General features: G+C 44.7%; 1 protein-coding gene across 4 annotated transcripts in view; it reads right to left on the bottom strand.

Moving 5' to 3' along the window:
* The window catches only part of LOC139423154 (homeobox protein cut-like 1), a 247,218-nt gene that overhangs the window by 109,708 nt on the left and 117,087 nt on the right, over positions 1-20,423 (bottom strand). For all 4 annotated transcript variants that reach the window (XM_071174851.1, XM_071174853.1, XM_071174854.1 and 1 more), the window contains exon 3: positions 3,858-3,905. In XM_071174851.1, coding sequence (XP_071030952.1) covers positions 3,858-3,905 — 48 coding nt within the window. The remainder of the gene's footprint in view (positions 1-3,857; positions 3,906-20,423) is intronic.

Genomic DNA, 20,423 nt, shown 5'->3' with positions numbered 1-20,423 from the left:
CCGGGCAGCTCTAGCAGGGCAGAAATTTGAGAAACTGACTTGCTGGAAAGATGACATCCTATGACGGTCCCACGTTGAAAGTCACTGAGCTGTTCAGTAAGGCCATTCTACTGCTAATGTTTGTCTATAGAGAGTGCATGGCTGTGTGCTCAATTTTATACACATGTCAGCAACGGGTGTGGCTGAAATAGCCAAGTCCACGAATTTGAAGGGGTGTCCAAATACTTTGGTATATATAGTGTATCTGAGATAGACTCTGAGCGGTGTCTTGGAGAAGAAGAGGTGGTCCAGGGATAGACAGAACACTCTGGTGGCGTCACACATGACATATACACGCGTCACACTTCACGCTACATGCAAGGACGTGTTCCCTCAGAGGTTTTGGCGACAGTAGGGGCAGAATCAGGAGATGCCAGGAATGTGTTTGTGGGCATGCATATGTGTGTGTACGTAGACAGGGGGAGGCTACAGCCGCAGCGTGGGGGTGTGGGGGGGGGGGGGGTATAGTAGAAAGATGCCATTGAGCTCTCCACCGCTCCCTTCCTCCCCCACCTCCCCCCTGCTGTGGTGTGTGTCCACATGGGCCTGTGGGCGCCGCATGCTGAGCTCTGTTCCCCATTGTGTTCTCATTTCCTGACAGGAAAAGAAGCGCTCGCTCATTTCACAAATAAAAAAACTGAAAGAGATCTGGCTGCCTGGCTTGGCCCTTTCCCTAACCCTTGAGGGCTTCCAGAAGTATCTCAGACATCTCAGATATTCTAATGCACCGCACGTCATGCTCTGCCTTGTAGATAATGAACAGAGGGAGCAGAAAAATAACCTTATTTCTCTTGTTCCCCCTATGGAGAGCCGAAATGCTTGTGTACTGCATCTTCTGCATCTGACAATCTGCTACTTTGAATCACACCAAGAGTATCCATTTTGTAATTTGTTTTTCTTCCTATTTAAGCAGTCCACAAATACGAGAAGATCTACAGTATATACTGAGATCTACAGTATATCGTTATCTCTCACCCAGCTGATGCTCATGGAAAACAAAGTGAAACCCTAAATTCCCGTGATGATAAGTTGGGACTTTGCGAAGGTCAGGGGACTTCTCCTGTCCTTGCCAATCGTCCTATTTATTCACAGAGGAGATAAATGAAAATGGCTGCAGGAATCTCAGACTGGTGCCTGAGCCGGGCCGGTGTGACGTGGGTGAGGGGTATTTTTAAACCTGGGTTGATTTAAACAGGGGCGATTACCTCCGTCAATAATAGGCCTGGGGGCCCTTGCGCCAACCACAATGAACGCTAATGGGCCAGACGGGCTGCAGTGCGGTTCCGCCCTGCCTGAGAGAGGTGTACAGGGAGCCGTCTTTCCAGCCCCTTTAACTTCATGAAAGTTACATGGCGCTCCTCGCTGCTGAATTATAAAGAAATGCTTTTAGTGGCTTAAGAAGCTTCTTTACTGGGAGGCATCGGCGAGAGCCATTTTGAGATGGTTTGAGAATGACAGACATTTGAAGCAAGGCTGGGTTTACTGTACTTTATTTATCATCTCTCTTACTTTATTAAATCCCATCTGCATTCTGTTTCTTATTGGGGATTTCCTGTCCAGAGGTCTATATTTCAGCCTCTATAGTAGCCACTGACCAATTACTGAGTCATGTCATGTCACACAGTAGCAGTTAGGAGTTTTATTTAGCAACCCTATAGAGGGCAGCCAAATTCTTGGGCCTCTTAGTGAGAGAGTGGGCTTTGTTTAAGAACATTTAAAAATAATAATTTAAAGAGCCGACAGGAATATGAATATAATTAAGTAATGGTGACTAATTACGGTCAGGGATATGTATCTGACTGGGTTACTGGGTGTACTGTGGCAACACAATGGTTCTTATAGATAGAGTTGTGAGACACGTGCTGATCAAGGTGATCAAAACAAACATGTGTGACAGTTTGATTTCAATGCGCACTCCCAAGATTACAATGAACGGTTTCTCTGAAGGGATTTATCTAATAATCACATTTCTCAGTGCAGTGGAATTAACTTAATATGCATCAACTTAAAAGTAATAGAATATCTTTGAGCATGCTAGCAATTTATTGTAAACACAAATAAGGTAGCAAACACCCAATCAAAAGAAAGGTGCACCACAGGGTTCCGTTTTAGGGCCATTTCTTTATCAAATTGTAAGAATGTTTGTTCTACTAAGTAACACTGGATAGTACTGGTAAATCCTCCTTGAACAGGAAAATCAGAAACAGGACAGTATTCCCTGAAGAGAGATTACTCATGGGTCAGACAACTAGTGATGCTCTGTCTGTAGTCTTGACACATCATCAGGGTGAGAGTTGTCATGGACACAAGCATTACACAAGAAAGAGAGCTCCAGACTAGACTAGACTGAATTCAAAACATTTTATATCATGAATTAGCGAGGGAGACTCACAAACACATGTTCTGAATGTAAAATGCAATCTGACAAAGTGATAAAATCTTACTGTCCTCCATCATTACCAAATTAAATATGAACTGAGCAAGACAGGGGACAAATTTGAAGACTGCAACACTTGCATCTGTCTCCTAAAACGGTTGACAGTTTTATGAATGAATTAAAGTCCCTCAAACAAACATAAACAATGAATTGTTCGCAACTGTGACCACATCAGTACATATTCAATACAGGTTTTTCTTTATAATTGATTCATAGAATTTCAATTCAAAACATCTCCTGATACGACAAAGATATTAAAAGTGAATTGACTCAGCCGAGGCAGGAGGCAGACCCAGCAGTAGCAGAATAGCAGTGAAGCACTGAGAGGAGTCAGGCTGGGCCTGTATTGATGCTCTCCATAAAGCCTCAAATCACTAAGCCCTTATTTACTGCAGGAGTGGCACTCGAGGAGGAGGAATTAAGAGATGGCGCCAGAAACACAGCTCTCACTCGCACACCCCTCCTCCCCTTTCCCGCCTCAAGTCTCACAGCTCACATTATTATCATTAAAGTCCCCTAAATCAATGCTGAAGTTACCATACTTTCGGAGCGGCGCAAGGGCTCTCAGGACAAAATGTTAAATCAGCAGGGCTGCTCTCCCCTGTGGCTGGCCTAGGCTGTCAGGGCGCATTGTCAGGGTCAGGGATTTAAACCCGGTGCAGGCATAGTGGGCATTGCGCTCCCTCATGTGAGCCCCCCCACCCTCCTCCAGACTAGAGAGTTAAAGTGCCATTGCCATCAGCCCCCCCCCCCCCCTTTAATCCACATACCCCTGTTCACATTTCTGAGGCAATGATACCACAACATCACACACACAGAAAAGGCAGAGCCTCAGTACAGGAGACACAATAGGCAACAAGTTTCTCCCAATACGCAAGGAATGATTCAGGAGGCCAATGACATTCATTTTGGCATCAAGAGGAGCTTTGCATCAGACGATGTGACACATAATGGGGAGGTTGGGGGTGGTGAGTTATGAAACGGAGAAAGGCATATCTGCCTGGACTTTCAGATCGCAGCTCTGATCAGGAGTGGTTTGGCTGGAATCTTTTAAGGGGATGCAATTTAAACATGGCTGGGAGCTAGAGAGCCTCATAAAAGGACACAAATAATGGACTCCCCTGGCGAGGGCTCCACTGAGGTAGGGAAAGCTCCTCCAGCAGGAGAGCAGAGCAGCCAGCCAGCAGCAGTCTGGCCAGGCAGAGACAGCAAATGTCAGCCTTTATGGGGTACGTCAGGGAGCCACTGTTCCCCCGCAAAAACAAAATGGCCACCATCCCTCACTACATACACATTGTACTGTAGGCTACACACAAACACATCCATAATGGATAAAGAAAGCTAGGTGTAAAATTATCTAGAGTTTTAAATTAGCACTCACCTCTGCTTGGAAGCCTTTGAGCAACGGAGCTACCAGCTTTCGCAGATCCTGCAACACAAAAAGGGAAAATGATTAGCGTCTCATAACAATGCTACTTTGTGGGAGCGTAAAACACAATACATTCCCATATGGTGAAAAATGACCAAATCCTCCGTTTCCATAGTCTATAATACCTCAGACATGGGCTTTATCACCACAGTATTGAGCTGAAACCTCTTACAAACAAACCATGTGTTTAGTTTAGAAAAGCCATGCCCCATTTTCACTGCATTCTAAAAAAAAATCCCTGCTGTCAACTCTGATAGATGAGGCAGTGTTACCTTTTGTTCCCAGATCCGGAGCATAGAAATACGTTAAACATATGAAATTGGGGTCCTGATTTGTCAAAACTCTCCCTGAGGGTAGGCTTGTTCTCTGGGAAAAGGTGGGAAGACAAAACAGAGTATATCACCTTGTGCTACCCTTGAATGAGAGCAGAGAGGACGCTCTGTGTACCCTTTTCACTCGTACCCGTATATGGGTTGAAAATGGCAGATTTGGGGACTGATAAACAACTAAATTGGACAGTAACACAAGCTCTGGCTCTGCGCTGTTTGGGTTTGGACTGACAGCCGTTCTGAACAAAAAGTTGCCCCCACCCCACCCCCACGGCAACTTTTACACACGTTTGGTTGTCCGAGTGAGAGAAATTATGTAAATGAAGAGGACTATGCATTTTCAAATATGAGGCGTTAACGATGATAACAAATACAGCTTGATGTCATACAAGCAAGCCGTGAGTCCTACTGGGCACCTCAAACTTCCACATCATAAAACTCATGTCATATACAATGTCAACGTTTATGATCCCTCTGTTTGATATACAGTCACAAGATGACATGGCATCATACCCAGAATGTTTGTCTATTGTGAAGAAACTTTGCCGCGGCACACGCACCTGAACGCACTCATGACTCATTTCTTTGCCGAACAAAATTCCAATCTGTTTCCCTGAATTGCATTGTGAAAGCCTAACACTTGTATATCCTATTTTAGAACTTAGCTAGTCATGTCGGCAATACAATAGGCTTTCAAATGATGCCCACCTGACCACCAGATTGCTATTTATAGTGGATGGTTTCTGGTTTCTGGATTGCGTAGTAACAACAGTAATTGTGTGATGGCGGGGATGCAGGGCTGTGTTCCAAACAAAACAACAAGTCATAAAAGTGCATTAAAATGATATGTTGCACCTACCCCACATTTCCGAGCAATATTCTTATCATGTTACCGAATGTATCCAGAGAATTTTCAGATTTAATCAAAAAAGTACAACAGAGCAATGTAATGTCAGGATTCAGTCTTGTGTCAGGTGAACTGTTTTGTCCTCAACTTTGGTCTAATCATTTTCCTATAGTCTCCAAACTGTTACCATGATTATGCGTACGCTTTTCATATTTCTTCTGTAAGAAACATTTAAATTTAGCCCTACCCATATAGGCCAATTTCCACGAGTGTAAAGATTTAAAGGAAAAGCGTAGGGCAGGCAGCATACATTTATTTGCACATTTTCACACACACACACACACTCCTCCTCGTCGTGCCCTCTTTTCCCCACTGCACACATTCTGCATGACTCAGTTGTTTCTAGTTAAATTACCATTCATGCGAAAAGTAGCGACGCTACATGCAAATGTGAGCTCTGTTCATTAATTAACTTCTAAAAGCACTGTTAGGCCTGAAAAACGGGCCAACTTCAACAGCCGGCTATTTCTGTAGCATTATGTGCCTGCTTAACTTGTGAGAAACTGGGTTGAGTGTCGAATCTGCAGGCTGCGGTAGATGAAAATAAAACTAATTTGAAATGAAGTCACAAAAATAAGAAAATATAGAAGCGCTCCAATCAAAACAAACTGCTCCGTTGTTTCCGACCTTACTCAACCAATGATGAATCTCATCTTGGGCAACCAACAGTGGAGCGACTGCAACGCCTCGCCATTAAAGTATATCTGATTATGGCCAATTTCAATGTCCATTTGAACAGAGCAGGCGTGTTTGATAGTAAAATTTTATTAAATACGTCTCTGAATAAATCTCAGCTGGGCACAAAAAGGCCTTACATGAGGCCTCCCTATTGGAATGCACAGCATGCTCCAAAACAGAACTGACCACTGTAATGGAGTTAGCAGCAGCCAGTTAGTGGAGTGCATGCACCTACACTCGTGTGTGTACACACACACACACACACACACACACACACACACACACACACACACACACACACACACACACACACACACACACACACACACACTTCTAAATGACTGGCCCACATGAGACAAGTGGACATTTCAGTCACACTTAGGACACAGCAGAGGTGTACTCTGTGACACTAGCAAAGCACATGTGTGTCCTGTGACACAATATAACCTCTGTAACCTATTACTGAAACCTTGCGTCATATATTTTAAGGTGATCAACCCTACCTTGCAGGGTAGGAAAAACAACTATGAGACATTAAGAGCTTTTCGAATGCCTGGGTCTCTGTCGTATCCTCTCTCCTCGTCTCACTTTCTCACACTCCATTTTGATGATGTGTTTAGGTGTGCCTCCTTTGACTGGCTGTTGTGTACACCAGTTTGCCCTCTTTCCCCCCTTTCCCTCCCTCCCCTGTTCCTCCAAGGAGCCTCTCTGTCAGACGCTGGGGGCTGGCTGACACAGGCCATGCTTTGCTGAGCTAGGCTAACGCTAAGCTAACGTTAGCTTGCGTGTTGGACTTTTCCCACTCCCGGGGAGGGAGCAGCTGGGCCTGCTAATCGCCCATCGGCACTGGCTACTGTACAGATGACATTTATGTAAGGGGCCACGTGACAAAGCGGAAACATCGCTCAACATCTGGTTTCAACATAACACTCCTGCCCTGGCCAAGAGAACTCACAAGTCTTTCTGGATCTCGACAGGGACACACGCACTCACACACACACCAAGACAATCTGCTTGAGAACTGCAAATGCAATTGGCCCGAATTTGATAGACAGACTTTCTGCATAAAACTGATCTTCACATTCTGACTGATGGATAAAAAGGCTTAATGATAATGATTACGTGGCCAATAACGGCTAGCCCAGTAAACACGGATCCTCAGGACACACGATTCACAGCAGGGGTATTCAGCCTGCAGGGGGTCCGCAAAAATATACATTTCAATTGATTCATATTTATTATTCTTTTCAATGTGTTTTTATGAATATTGCTAGAAACAGAAAATTAATTTTGAATTAAAGAAGTGAATATGTTCTTCATAAAGTCATCATTATTTCTCAACTTCTAATATTGAGCAAATTACATTAATTGGAGCTAATTACACTTGGAGTATGTAACATTGGCTTTGAAAAAGCACCCGCGAGTACCAGTCTCAGAAAGTGCCGCTGGCTGCTGGTAAGCTTTTTTGACTTGGACATACATTTCTGCCAAAACATGGCTAACCTTTGTTTAACCAGCTAAAAAGCTGTCATTAGCGAAAATGTGTTCGGAGTTATCTTTCTAGATAATAGGCTGTTAGATTGTCTCATAAAATGTAACAAAAATGTATTCGTCACACGAATACAACAGGTAAACAACAGGTGTGGAGTGAAGTGCTTACTTACGGGCCTTTCCCAACAACGCAGAAGAAAAGAGAAATAATAGAAAAGTAAAACATGACGGAAAAATAATCGATACATGAGGAGTAACGATAACTTGGCTATATACAAGGGATACAAGTACCAAAATGAGGTGCAGGGGTACGAGGTAATTGAGGTAGATATGTATATAAACTATGAATAAAGTGACAGATAGTCAACAGTAGTAGCAGCGTATTGGATGAGTAAAAAAAGGTTTGTGCAAAAAAGGGTCAATACAGATAGTTAAATAGTTAACCAAATAGCAAACAGGACAAACTATTTAGCAGTCTTATGGCTTGGAGGTGCATGGGTACCACTTGCCGTACAGTAGCAGAGAGAACAGTCTATGACTTGGGTGTCTGGAGTCTTTGGCAATTCTTAGGGCCTTCCTCGGACATCACCTAGTATATAGGTCCTGGATTGCAGGGAGCTCAGCCACAGTGCTGTACTGGCTCGTACGCACTGCCCTCTGTAGCGCCTTGCGGTCAAATGCCATGAAGTCAAAATGCTCTCAATGGTGCAGCTGTAGAACCTTTTGAGGATCTGGGCCCATGCCAAAACTATTCAACCTCCTGAGAGGGTGGAGGAGTTGTCGTGCTCTCTTCACAACTGTGTTGGTGTGTTTGGACCATGATAGATCCTTATTGATGTGTAGACCAAGGAACTTGAAGCGTTGCAGTCATGCGCGGCCACGCAATTGTGGGTGAAAAGAGAGTACAGGAGGGGACTAAGCACGCTCCCCTGAGGGGCCCCTGTGTTGCGGGTCAGCCTGGCGGATGTGTTGATACCTACCCTCACCGCCTGGAGGTGTCCCATCAGGAAATCCAGGATCCAGTTGCAGAGGGAGGTGTTTAGTCCCAGGGTCCATAGCTTTTTTGAGGAGCTTTGAGGGCACTATGGTGTTGAACACTGAGCTGTAGCGAATTAACAGCGTTCTCACGTAGGTGTTCTTTTTGTCCAAGTGGGAAAGGACAGTGTGGAGTGCAATAGAGATTGTGTCATCTGTGGATCTGTTGGGGCGGTATGCGAATTGGATGTCTGGGAAGGTGTTGATGTGAGCCATAACCAGTCTTTCAAAGCATGTTATGGCTACAGATGCGAGTACCACGGGCGATAGTCATTTAGACATGTTACCTGTTTGATGGTTTTTCAGCGGGCATAGCAGGATTTCATATAAGCATCCAGGTGTCCTGCTCCTTGAAAGCAGCAGCTCTTGTCCTTAGCTCAGTGCGGATGTTGCCTGTAATCCATAGCGTCTGGCTGGGATATGTACATACGGTCAACAGTGGGGACGACATTGTTGGTGCACTTTTAATGAAGCCGATGGCTAATGTGGTCATTTTCTCAATGCCATCGGATGAGTCCCAGTACATAATCCAGTCTGTGCTAGCGAAGAATCCACTTCATCGGACCACTTCAATATTGTGCGCATCACTGGTACTTCCTATTTGAGTTTTTTGCTTGTAAGCAGGAATCAGGATAAGAGTTATGGTCGCCTCTAGTTGCACAGGTGACCTTACGTAAAATGGATTTCAGTTTTCGTGCATTAAAATTGCCGGCCAATAGGAGCGCTGCCTCTGGATGAGCAGTTTCTTGTTCACTTATGGCCCTATACAGTTCGTTGAGTGCGGTCTTCGTGCTAGCAACAGTTTGAGATAGACAGCTACGAAAAATATAGATTAGAAAATTGGTAAATGGCATGGTCTACTGCTTATCATGAGGTATTCTAACTAAGGCGAGCAGAACCTCGTGACTTCCTTAATTTTAGAGATGACGCACAAACTGTTGCCCCTTGAGCTTACCCGACGCTGCTGTTCTGTCCTGCCGACGCTTTGAAAAACCAGCAAGAATATTATCCGTGTCCTTGTTCAGCAACATTTTAGAGAAACATAGGATAATACAGTTCTTCAGGTTCCGTTGATAGGATAGTCTTGAATGGAGCTCGTCCAGTTTGTTCTCCCACGATTGTATATTCGCAATAGAACAGAGGATAGAGGCCGTTTATTTACTCGCTGCTGTTGTTTCATCAGGGTGCCCGTAAGTCGGCCTCTATATTATCGCCGTCACTTTGTCTTCCGAGTGTCGGGGATTAGGTCCTGGTCCGGGGTGAGCAGTATGTCCTGCGCCGCCGACTCATTAAAGTAGAAATCTTTATCCAAATCGAGGTAAGAAATCACGGCTCTGAAGTCCTGAAGCTCTTTTTGTCATAGAAAACGATGACAGAAACATTATTTACCAAAAAAGTTAAGATCAATGCAAAATAAAAAATAGCAAGTTTGGTCAGAAGCCTGTAAAACAGCCTCTGTACATTCCAGCACCATTCTCTGAGAAGAAGGGGGTCAAAATAATGAAATACTATCTACCAAATCTATTCATTTTAAGATGTTGATTACTTCTCCTTTCCAAACACTTAATAAGGGTTGTTATGGTGGTGGCACTGGAAATATATCTATTTTTTAATGATATGGTATACGCCATGTAGATGATGCTGTTTGATCAGGCCAGAAGAGACAGCAGGGTGAGGTATGCCAATGTATATGGAGACGAATGAAGTAGGGATGGCAGTTAAACCTGTAGGCAGCATACAGTACGCAGGCAGGGTAGTATGGTAAATAGCTCCAGAGAGCACAAGAGAGGAGTAAACAGCAGGGCTTCCCCTCTCTCTACACCACCAGGGAGCTCCCCGTCCTGGAAACCAGCCCAGAACTCCAGGGAAGCAAGCCTGCAGGTCCACACACACACACACACACACACACACGTCTCAGCTAGCTGGAGGGAGCAGCGGGAGAGAGTGAGAGAGGAGGAAATAAAGAGGGTGAGGAGTGTAAGGGAGGAGAAGAGAGGAAGAGGATGAGAGTCTGATACAGAAATGAGTTGATGAGCTTTACTTCAAACATGGTGGCCATCACCTAACCTTTCCTCAGGGATCCCGCCACTGGCTGCCACCATTTAACCAAATATAATCTAAGCACAACGGTCACATGAACACGGTTTCTTCTAGGCCTGCCTTTCTTTCCCCCAGTGACAGTCCAGGACATAGACAATGGCTTCTTTTCATATTCAGCTTTTAAGTAACCCTCTCTCCTCTTTTAATAGTCGACCCACTGAGTGGCTCTCGTTTCGTGTTTGAGTGCACTGGACCTGTGCGGTCATTGTTCAATGAAATAAGCAGCGTACAGTGGAGACCCTCAGGGTGTACTACTCGGGCCAACTAGCTCTCATCTCCACGCATCCCAGCTCTCCACTATAGAGGTTACGCTACAGCATTAGTCTACGTTATGAAGAGGAGAGAGAAAGCGCCTAAGTTTAGAAACAGCATTTGCGTCATTTATGTTTTTTTTGTTGCCTGTGTTGAGGGTTTCAAACGAGGTCACTTGTTTTGTACAGAGAGCATAAAATGGTATTTGAACTGAAGTGAGAAATAGGGAAATAGAATGTCTATTCCTTGAGGGTGGAGAGCTGCTCTCCCTCCATTTCTCCCTTTTATTTCTTTCCCCTCGCGGTCCCTACCACGGGGTTAATCTTGGTTAACCCAGAACTAAAGTCCTGCGTAACTGGTCAGCTTCTCGATTAAGTTCTGGATCCATATGTGGTAAGAGAAGAGATGCTAGAATGATGAGTGGAACAGGAACCCTCTTTCTTTGTCAGTGAAGGGCAACTAGGTGAATGTCCCCTCCCCTTCCGAAATTCCAAAGATGCTAACACCTGCGAAATCGGGATTTGTCCAAATAACTTGTGACGAAAAACCCAAACCCAGGAACTAATGTTGCTCGTTATCCCACACACCCCATTCCTTACCGACAGATTCCATGGTACCAGTTATGCTTACGTAGATCTGTCAATCTACGTCAATCCGTTAAAAATGGGGTTAGTACCATGGATGGATTTCTCTCTCTCCCCCCTCCCTCTTTCCACCACTCCGTCCTTTTACCACTGGGTCACTGTTGCACCATGGCAAGAGTTCTCTCTCTTTCCCCCACCCTCTGCCACTGGGTCTGTAAGCCAAGTGGCTGCTTGCCAAGCCTCACACTGGCTGTGGCCTGGCCTGGCTGAGGCTAACCCCCGTGTCTGGGCTACAGGCTGGCTACAGGGGGCAGACGAGTCAGCGGTCAGGGGCAAGGGGGCTCATGACTCAGCCTATGCCCTGCACATCAGTGCCCACGAGAGAGGGTCCTGCCAGCCCTGACATGACAGAGGGCAAGAAGAGGAAAGACAAGAGGATGAGGCAACGAATGAAAGGAGGGGGGGAGGGAGAGCGAGCGAGTGAGTGAAAGAGGGATTGAGATAGACTGAAGATTAAATGGAAAAGGGGGGAAATGAATGAGTACACAGTGAAAGAGTTGGACGAAACATCCGTTACATGTCTCTTTCCTCAGAGACCTCTCAGCTTAAACAATCTCCCACTTCCGCCAATGGCCAGCACCCCCCCACCACACACACATACTGCATCTTTAATGCAGGGCCGTGAATGGAGGGGGGTTGTGTTGGTTGGTTCCAGAGAAATTATGGCGTGAATAATTCATGACTGACGAGGCTTTCTCCTCAGGCGGCGTCTGGCGCTCCCTGCTCTCTATTCGTACCAGTGTGGGCCCGGCTCTCTCTCCCTTTCTCTTTTCCCTACCTTCCTCACGATTGTGCACGTCTCAAACATCATTAAGCTTGCTGATGACACGAAGTTGCAAGACTTGATCACTGACATAAGACAGCCTATAGGGAAGAGGTCAGAGACCTCGTGTCCACATCACTAAGGATCTATCATGGTCCACACACCCCAACACAGTCGTGAAGAGGGCATGACAATGTCTCTTCCCCCTCAGGAGGCTTTTTTCATTGGCCCTCAGATCCTCAAAAAGTTATACAGCTGCACCATTGAGAGCAACATGACTAGCTGCATCCGCTTGGTACGGAAACTGCTTGGCATCCGACTCTAAGGTGCAATAGACGCTAGTGCGTACCGCCCACTACATCACTGGGGCCAAGCTTCTTGCTATCCAGGACCACTATACCAGGCGGTGTCAAAGGAAGGTCCTAAACATAGTCAGTCCAGCCACCCAAGTCGTAGATTGTTCTCCCTCTTACCACACGGCAAGCGGTACTTATGCACCATTTCTGGAACCAACAGGACCCTGAATAGCTTCTACTTACAAGCCATAAGACTGCTAAATAGTTAGTTATATAGTTAACCAAAAAGCTACTGTCTGCCTTGACTCTTTTTGCATACACTTTTTTGACTCATCACATACAGTGGAGCAAAAAAGTATTTAGTCAGCCACCAATTGTGCAAGTTCTCCCACTTAAAAAGATGAGAGAGGCCAGTAATTTTCATCATAGGTACACTTCAACTATGACAGACAAAATTAGAAAAAAATTCCAGAAAATCACTTTTTTTATGAATTTATTTGCAAATGATGGTGGAAAATAAGTATTTGGTCAAAAACAAAAGTTTATCTCAATACTTTGCTATATACCCTTTGTTGGCAATGACAGAGGTCAAACGTTTTCTGTAAGTCTTCACAAGGTTTTCACACACTGTTGCTGGTATTTTGGCCCATTCCTCCATGCAGATCTCCTCTAGAACAGTGATGTTTTGGGGCTGTTGCTGGGCAACACGGACTTTCAACTCCCTCCAAAGATTTTCTATGGGGTTGAGATCTGGAGACTGGCTAGGCCACTCCAGGACCTTGAAATGCTTCTTACGAAGCCACTCCTTCGTTGCCCGGGCGGTGTGTTTGGCATCATTGTCATGCTGAAAGACCCAGCCACGTTTCATCTTCAATGCCCTTGCTGATGGAAGGAGGTTTTCACTCAAAATCTCACGATACATGGCCCCATTCATTCTTTCCTTTACACGGATCAGTCGTCCTGGTCCCTTTGCAGAAAAACAGCCCCAAAGCATGATATTTCCACCCCCATGCTTCACAGTAGGTATGGTGTTCTTTGGATGCAACTCACCATTCTTTGTCCTCCAAACACGACGAGTTGAGTTTTTACCAAAAAGTTATATTTTGGTTTCATATGACATTCTCCCAATCTTCTTCTGGATCATCCAAATGCGCTCTAGCAAACTTCAGACGGGCCTGGACATGTACTGGCTTAAGCAGGGGGACACGTCTGGCACTGCAGGATTTGAGTCCCTGGCGGCGTAGTGTGTTACTGATGGTAGGCTTTGTTACTTTGGTCCCAGCTCTCTGCAGGTCATTCACTAGGTCCCCCCGTGTGGTTCTGAGATTTTTGCTCACCGTTCTTGTGATCATTTTGACCCCACGGGGTGAGATCTTGCGTGGAGCCCTAGATCGAGGGAGATTATCAGTGGTCTTGTATGTCTTCCATTTCCTAATAATTGCTCCCACAGTTGATTTCTTCAAACCAAGCTGCTTACCTATTGCAGATTCAGTCTTCCCAGCCTGGTGTGATTTTCTGGATTTTTTTTCTCATTTTGTCTGTCATAGTTGAAGTGTACCTATGATGCAAATTACAGGCCTCTCTCATCTTTTTAAGTGGGAGAACTTGCACAATTGGTGGCTGACTAAATACTTTTTTGCCCCACTGTACGCTGCTGCTACGATTTAATATCTATCCTGTTGCCTAGTCACTTTACATTTAGTTATATGTTCATATCTACCTCAATTACCTCATACCGCTGTACATGGACTCAGTACTGGTATTCCGTGTATATAGTCAAGTTATCGTTACTCAGTGCATTTATTATTATTTGTACTATTACATGTACTATTACTTTTCTATTATTTCGCTATTTTCTCTCTCTGCATTGTTTGGAAGGGCCCGCGAGTAAGCATTTCACTGTTAGTCTACACATGTTGTTTACGAAGCATGTGCTAAATAACATTTTATCCCCTTCCTTTTCCACTCCCTATGTTTCCAATTTCCTCACCACTGTCTCTTTCACACCTTGCACTGGCTAAGGTGATCTTTTTGTAGGATGTGTGGCAGAGGGTGAGGAAACTGGTGTCCTGAAGCAGAGCGACTGAGCTTCTCGTGTCGGTGCCTGCAGTGTGTGTCTGCTGAACCATGCCAGTGTGACAGCAGTAGTGTCACCAGGGAGTGAGTGAGTGAGTGAGTGAGTGAGTGAGTGAGTGAGTGAGTATGCATGTACACTTGAAGTCGGAAGTTTACAAACACCTTAGCCAAATACATTTAAACTCTGTTTTTCACAATTCCTGACATTTAATTCTAGTAAAACTTATTCGGTCAGTTAGGATCACCACTTTATTTTAAGCAAGTGAAATGTCAGAATAATAGTAGAGATAATTATTTATTTCAGCTTTTATTTCTTTCACATTCCCAGTGGGTACGAAGTTCACATACACTCAATTAGTATTTGGTAGCATTGCCTTTAAATTGTTTAACTTGGGTCCAACATTTCAGGTAGCCTTCCACAAGCCTCCTACAATAAGTTGGGTGAATTTTGGCCCATTCCTCCTGACAGAGCTGGTGTAACTGAGTCAGGTTTGTAGGCCTGGTTGCTCGCACATGCTTTTTCAGTTCTGCCCACAAATTTTCTATAGGATTGAGGTCAGGGCTTTGTGATGGCTACTCCAATACCTTGACTTTGACTTCTAAGGTTTATGTGTAACCAATGTGACATGGCTAGCTAGTTAGCGGGGTGTGCGCTAATAGCGTTTCAATTTGTGACGTCACTCGCTCTGAGCCCTTGAAGTAGTTGTTCCCTTTGCTCTACAAGGGCCGTGGCTTTTGTGGGGCAATGGGTAACGATGCTTCGAGGGTGGCTGATGTCGATGTGTGCAGAGGGTCCCTGGTTCGAGCCCAGGTAGGGGCGAGGAGAGGGACGGAAGCTATACTGTTACATATGTAAACTTCCAACTTCAACTGTACACACACACACACGTTTGGGGTCACTTAGAAATGTCCTTGTTTTTTAAAGAAAAGCACATTTTGTTGTTCATTAAAATAACATCAAATTGATCAGAAATACAGTGTATACATTGTAAATGACTATTGTAGTTGGAAACAGATGATTTTTAATGGAATATCAACATAGGCGTACAGAGGCCCATTATCAGCAACCATCACTCTTGTGTTCCAATGGCACGCTGGGTTAGCTAATCAAAGTTTGTCATCTTAAAAGACTAATTGAGCATTAGAAAACCCTTTTGCAATTATGTTAGCACAGCTAAAAACTGTTGTGCTAATTAAAGCAATAAAACTGGTCTTCTTTAGACTAGTTGATTATCTGGAGCATCAGCATTTGTGTGTTCGATTACAGGCTCAAACTGGCCAGAAACAAAGGACTTTCTTCTGAAACTCATCAGTCTAATCTTGTTCTGAGAAATGAAGGCTAGTCCATGCGAGAAATTGCCAAGAAACTGAAGATCTGGTACAATGCCGTGTACTACTCCCTTCACAGAACAGCGCAAACTGGCTCTAACCAGAATAGAAAGAGGAGGACCCGGTGCACAACTGAGCAAGAGGACAAGTACATTAGAGTGTCTAGTTTGAGAAACAGACGCCTCACAAGTCTTCAACTGGCAGCTTCATTAAATAGTACCCGCAAAACACCAGTCTCAACGTCAACTGTGAAGAGGCGACTCCGGGATGAGGCCTTCCAGGCAGAGTTTCAAAGAAAAAGCCATATCTCATACTGGCCAATAAAAATAAATGATTAAGATGGGCAAAAGAACACAGACACTGGACAGAGGAACTCTGCCTAGAAGGCCAGCATTCCAGAGTCACCTCTTCACTGTTGGCATTGAGACTGGTGTTCTGCGGGTACTATTTAATGAAGCTGCCACTTGTGAGGCTGTATACATTTCATACACCAAGGTATTTTTTAAATGTTCTATTTATATCTTTAAATAAACCAATGAAATCAAGCCACATACAGCCATGACTACAGACACCTGTGCGTGTCTTTTCAAAGTATATCAATTAGTGACCCGCAGTGTTTGTCACTATACTCTGATGAAGACAGCTTGTCTGTCCAAACACTGGTTCTAGAATTATTGCATCTGAGCTCCTAGAGCGTGAGGCTCTCATTTTCTTTTTCAACTTCTGATCGTAACAAATTCAATGATCTCAGACATATTCGCCCATGTAACCGGAGAGCATAATAGTCCCTTTCACATTGAACAGAATCCCAGGGAGAACAGGAATGTGTTAACAGGACAAGATCAGAGGTAGGGTTATGTGTTCTGTTCCTGCACTAATGTGTCTCCACTCCATTGCATCCCTCCATATAACAGGCTAAAAACACCACTGGTTCTCTCTATCTTTCTGAAGGAACCAGTAGGGAAGGAATAGATAGGCCTAGGGAGTGGGTTAATTCTCCACCTCTGCCGTTGAGGGGGGAAGGCCTGACCCCTGCTTGTCTTCCCTTGCTGATTGGGTTTGCTGAGCCCATCTGACAAAGTCAGAACATATTAGCCTGCTTCTTATTCCAGGGGTCCGGGCAGGCCAGGCTGGGTGCCACACAGCTAGGCTACACCTGCTACACCTCGGCAGGACAAAGAGAGAGCAGAGCAGGAAGCAGTGATGAATGAGAGGAGACTCCAATGATAAGAGAAACACCACCCGCCCTCCACCGCTACAGGAAATAGAACCTTCTGGGAAAGCGCCAATTACAGAGCTCGTCCCTGTCAACGACCCCCCCCCCGATAGCAGACACTTTAGAAGTCGTTTTACAAAATGGTGACTCAATGCCACCAGACGTTTTACACACACAACCTTGGATGTCAGACACTTTATGGGTTATTTTACTAATGCATTCTCAAGTAGCAGACAATTCACAGAGTAGACTAGGCCTATTCTACAAACTCCAATCACAATACCAAGTCCTTTACATGTTGTTTTACAAACACCAACTGAACAGAATATCAGACAATTTATGAGTTGGGGTTAGACAGACAGTCTCCACAATACCAGAAGACAGAGCTATTTTACAAACATTGGCAGAGGCTATACAAACACTATTCTGATACTAGACACTTCACAAACACCCCTACCCCAATACCAGACGCTCACTGCTCAAATATAATACAATGAACTTCAAACACCTAACTGGCATACAATGCATTATCCTCACAGCTGGCCACAGACATGCAGACACCCTGACAACACATCTCACTATGTCTCTGGAGACCCCCAGACACAGACTCAATCCATTGTATTATCAATAGGCAGACCCCTCCCTCTCGACAGACTCCCCCTCCCTCCTCAACTGCACTGCACACACCATCCACCGTGCCGCATCTGGAGGTGGCCAGATCCACTCACAATTAAAGAGACGGCTCTTTGACCTCCCCTCATTGCACTTCTGCCAAAGGCCAACAACCATTATGTCAGACCGGGGGGGAAGAGCCTGATGTGGGAAACGCCAGACATTTAAAGTATACCGCCCCTAACTTTGTCACAGAAAATGACCAACCGTGGCTATATCTGTGTTTTCGACAACATGTGAGACCAAAATGGGTAGTTTAAGGAATAATCCACCTCACTATTGTGGTTGTAAATTGATACCTAACGAACAGGGGGGTTGAGGGGATGGGGTAGTCTCAGGGTCAAGTGGACTGGGGGAGGCAAGGGGGAGGGGGGTATGTGAGAGCTGGCCAGAGACACAGACACTCCTCTCCACCCCCCTCCAGCCCCCTGTTGCCCTCTCTTGCCCCAGACGCTTGTCTAGGAATGAGGTCACGACTCTCCCATAGTCCCCCCACACAAAGGGCTGTAGTGTCGAGCTGCCCCTTGGGTCCCAGAGCTGGCCAGCCAGCCTGTCAACCAGCCAGCCTCACGGACAGCATCTTCTCCCCACAGATGCTACGCTGGTCTGGGCCACCATCCACCGTCCTCAACACCCCAGACAATACGATCAATCACCCCCGCTCCCAATGAAGAGACACCCATCCTCTGCCCCCACGCCGCACCACAAACAAAAGCTGTCCAAGGTTTTTGAAGGGCAGGGTTGGCCCGTTGTCGTAGCTGAATTTTATTAAGAATTTAGATGCCCCCATCTTGGCAGTGTAGAGACATTTTAAACCCCAATACTAAGGGGCTGGGTTGGTGTCTACTAAGCTAACATATGGAACTGTTTTAAGATGGTCGAACCAAGGATCATTTAGCTATTTGATTTTGAATTGTAGGGCCTGAGTAACTATTTAAAAATACAGTGGGGCAAAAAAGTATTTGGTCAGCCACCAATTGTGCAAGTTCTCCCACTTAAAAAGATGAGAGAGGCCTGTAATTTTCATCATAGGTACACTTCATCTATGACAGACAAAATGAGAAGGAAAAAATCCAGAAAATAACATTGTAGGATTTCTATTTGAATTTATTTGCAAATTATGGTGGAAAATAAGTATTTGGTCAATAACAAAAGTTTATCTCAATACTTTATATACCCTTTGTTGGCAATGACAGAGGTCAAACATTTTCTGTAAGTCTTCACAAGGTTTTCACACACTGTTGCTGGTATTTTGGCCCATTCCTCCATGCAGATCTCCTCTAGAGCAGTGATGTTTTGGGGCTGTTGCTGGGCAACACAGGCTTTCAATTCCCTCCAAAGATTTTCTATGGGGTTGAGATCTGGAGACTGGCTAGGCCATTCAAGGACCTTGAAATGCTTCTTATGAAGCCACTCCTTCGTTGCCCAGGCGGTGTGTTTTGGATCATTGTCATGCTGAAAGACCCAGTCACGTTTCATCTTCAATGCCCTTGCTGATGGAAGGAGGTTTTCACTCAAAATCTCACGATACATTCATTCTTTCCTTTACACGGATCAGTCGTCCTGGTCCCTTTGCAGAAAAACAGCCCCAAAGCATGATATTTCCACCCCCATGCTTCACAGTAGGTATGGTGTTCTTTGGATGCAACTCACCATTCTTTGTCCTCCAAAAAAGTTATATTTTGGTTTCATCTGACCATATGACATTCTCCTAATCTTCTTCTGGATCATCCAAATGCTCTCTAGCAAACTTCAGACGGGCCTGGATATGTACTGGCTTAAGCAAGGGGACACGTCTGGCACTGCAGGATTTGAGTCCCTGGCGGCGTAGTGTGTTACTGATGGTAAGCTTTGTTACTTTGGTCCCAGCTCACTGCAGGTCATTCACTAGGTCCCCCCATGTGGTTCTGGGATTTTTGCTCACCGTTCTTGTGATCATTTTGACCCCACGGGGTGAGATCTTGCGTGGAGCCCCAGATCAAGTGAGATTATCAGTGGTCTTGTATGTCTTCCATTTCCTAATAATTGCTCCCACAGTTGATTTCTTCAAACCAAGCTGCTTACCTATTGCAGATTCAGTCTTCCCAGCCTGGTGCAGGTCTACAATTTTGTTTCTGGTGTCCTTTGACAGCTCTTTGGTCTTGGCCATAGTGGAATTTGGAGTGTGACTGTTTGAGGTTGTGGACAGGTGTCTTTTATACTGATAACAAGTTCAAACAGGTGCCATTAATACAGGAGGACAGAGGAGCCTCTTAAAGAAGAAGTTACAGGTCTGTGAGAGCCAGAAATATTGCTTGTTTTGTAGGTGACCAAATACTTATTTCCCACCATAATTTGCAAATAAATTAATAAAAAATCCTACAATGTGATTTTCTGGATTTTTTTTTCTAATTTTGTCTGTCATAGTTGAAGTGTACCGATGATGAAAATTACAGGCCTCTCTCATCTTTTTAAGTGGGAGAACTTGCACAATTGGTGGCTGACTAAATACTTTTTTGCCCCACTGTATATATAAAACAATTATTTAATGAAACATTGAATTTGGCCTTACTGCTAATAGCCCATAGAAACGCATTCAATAACATATCTATACATGGCAAAACATATGAGAGATATAAGAAAGCTAGGGAAATTATTTCTATTGACCCACATTTAACAGCGCCTTCAGAAAGTACTCATACCCCTTGACATATTCCACATTTTGTTGTTACAGCCTTCAGAAAGTACTCA

Source organism: Oncorhynchus clarkii, chromosome 12, assembly GCF_045791955.1.
Source record: "Oncorhynchus clarkii lewisi isolate Uvic-CL-2024 chromosome 12, UVic_Ocla_1.0, whole genome shotgun sequence".
Classification (NCBI taxonomy): domain Eukaryota; kingdom Metazoa; phylum Chordata; class Actinopteri; order Salmoniformes; family Salmonidae; genus Oncorhynchus; species Oncorhynchus clarkii.
The sequence above is the reverse complement of the archived record's forward strand: the minus strand, read 5'-3'. Positions and strand labels throughout refer to the sequence as shown.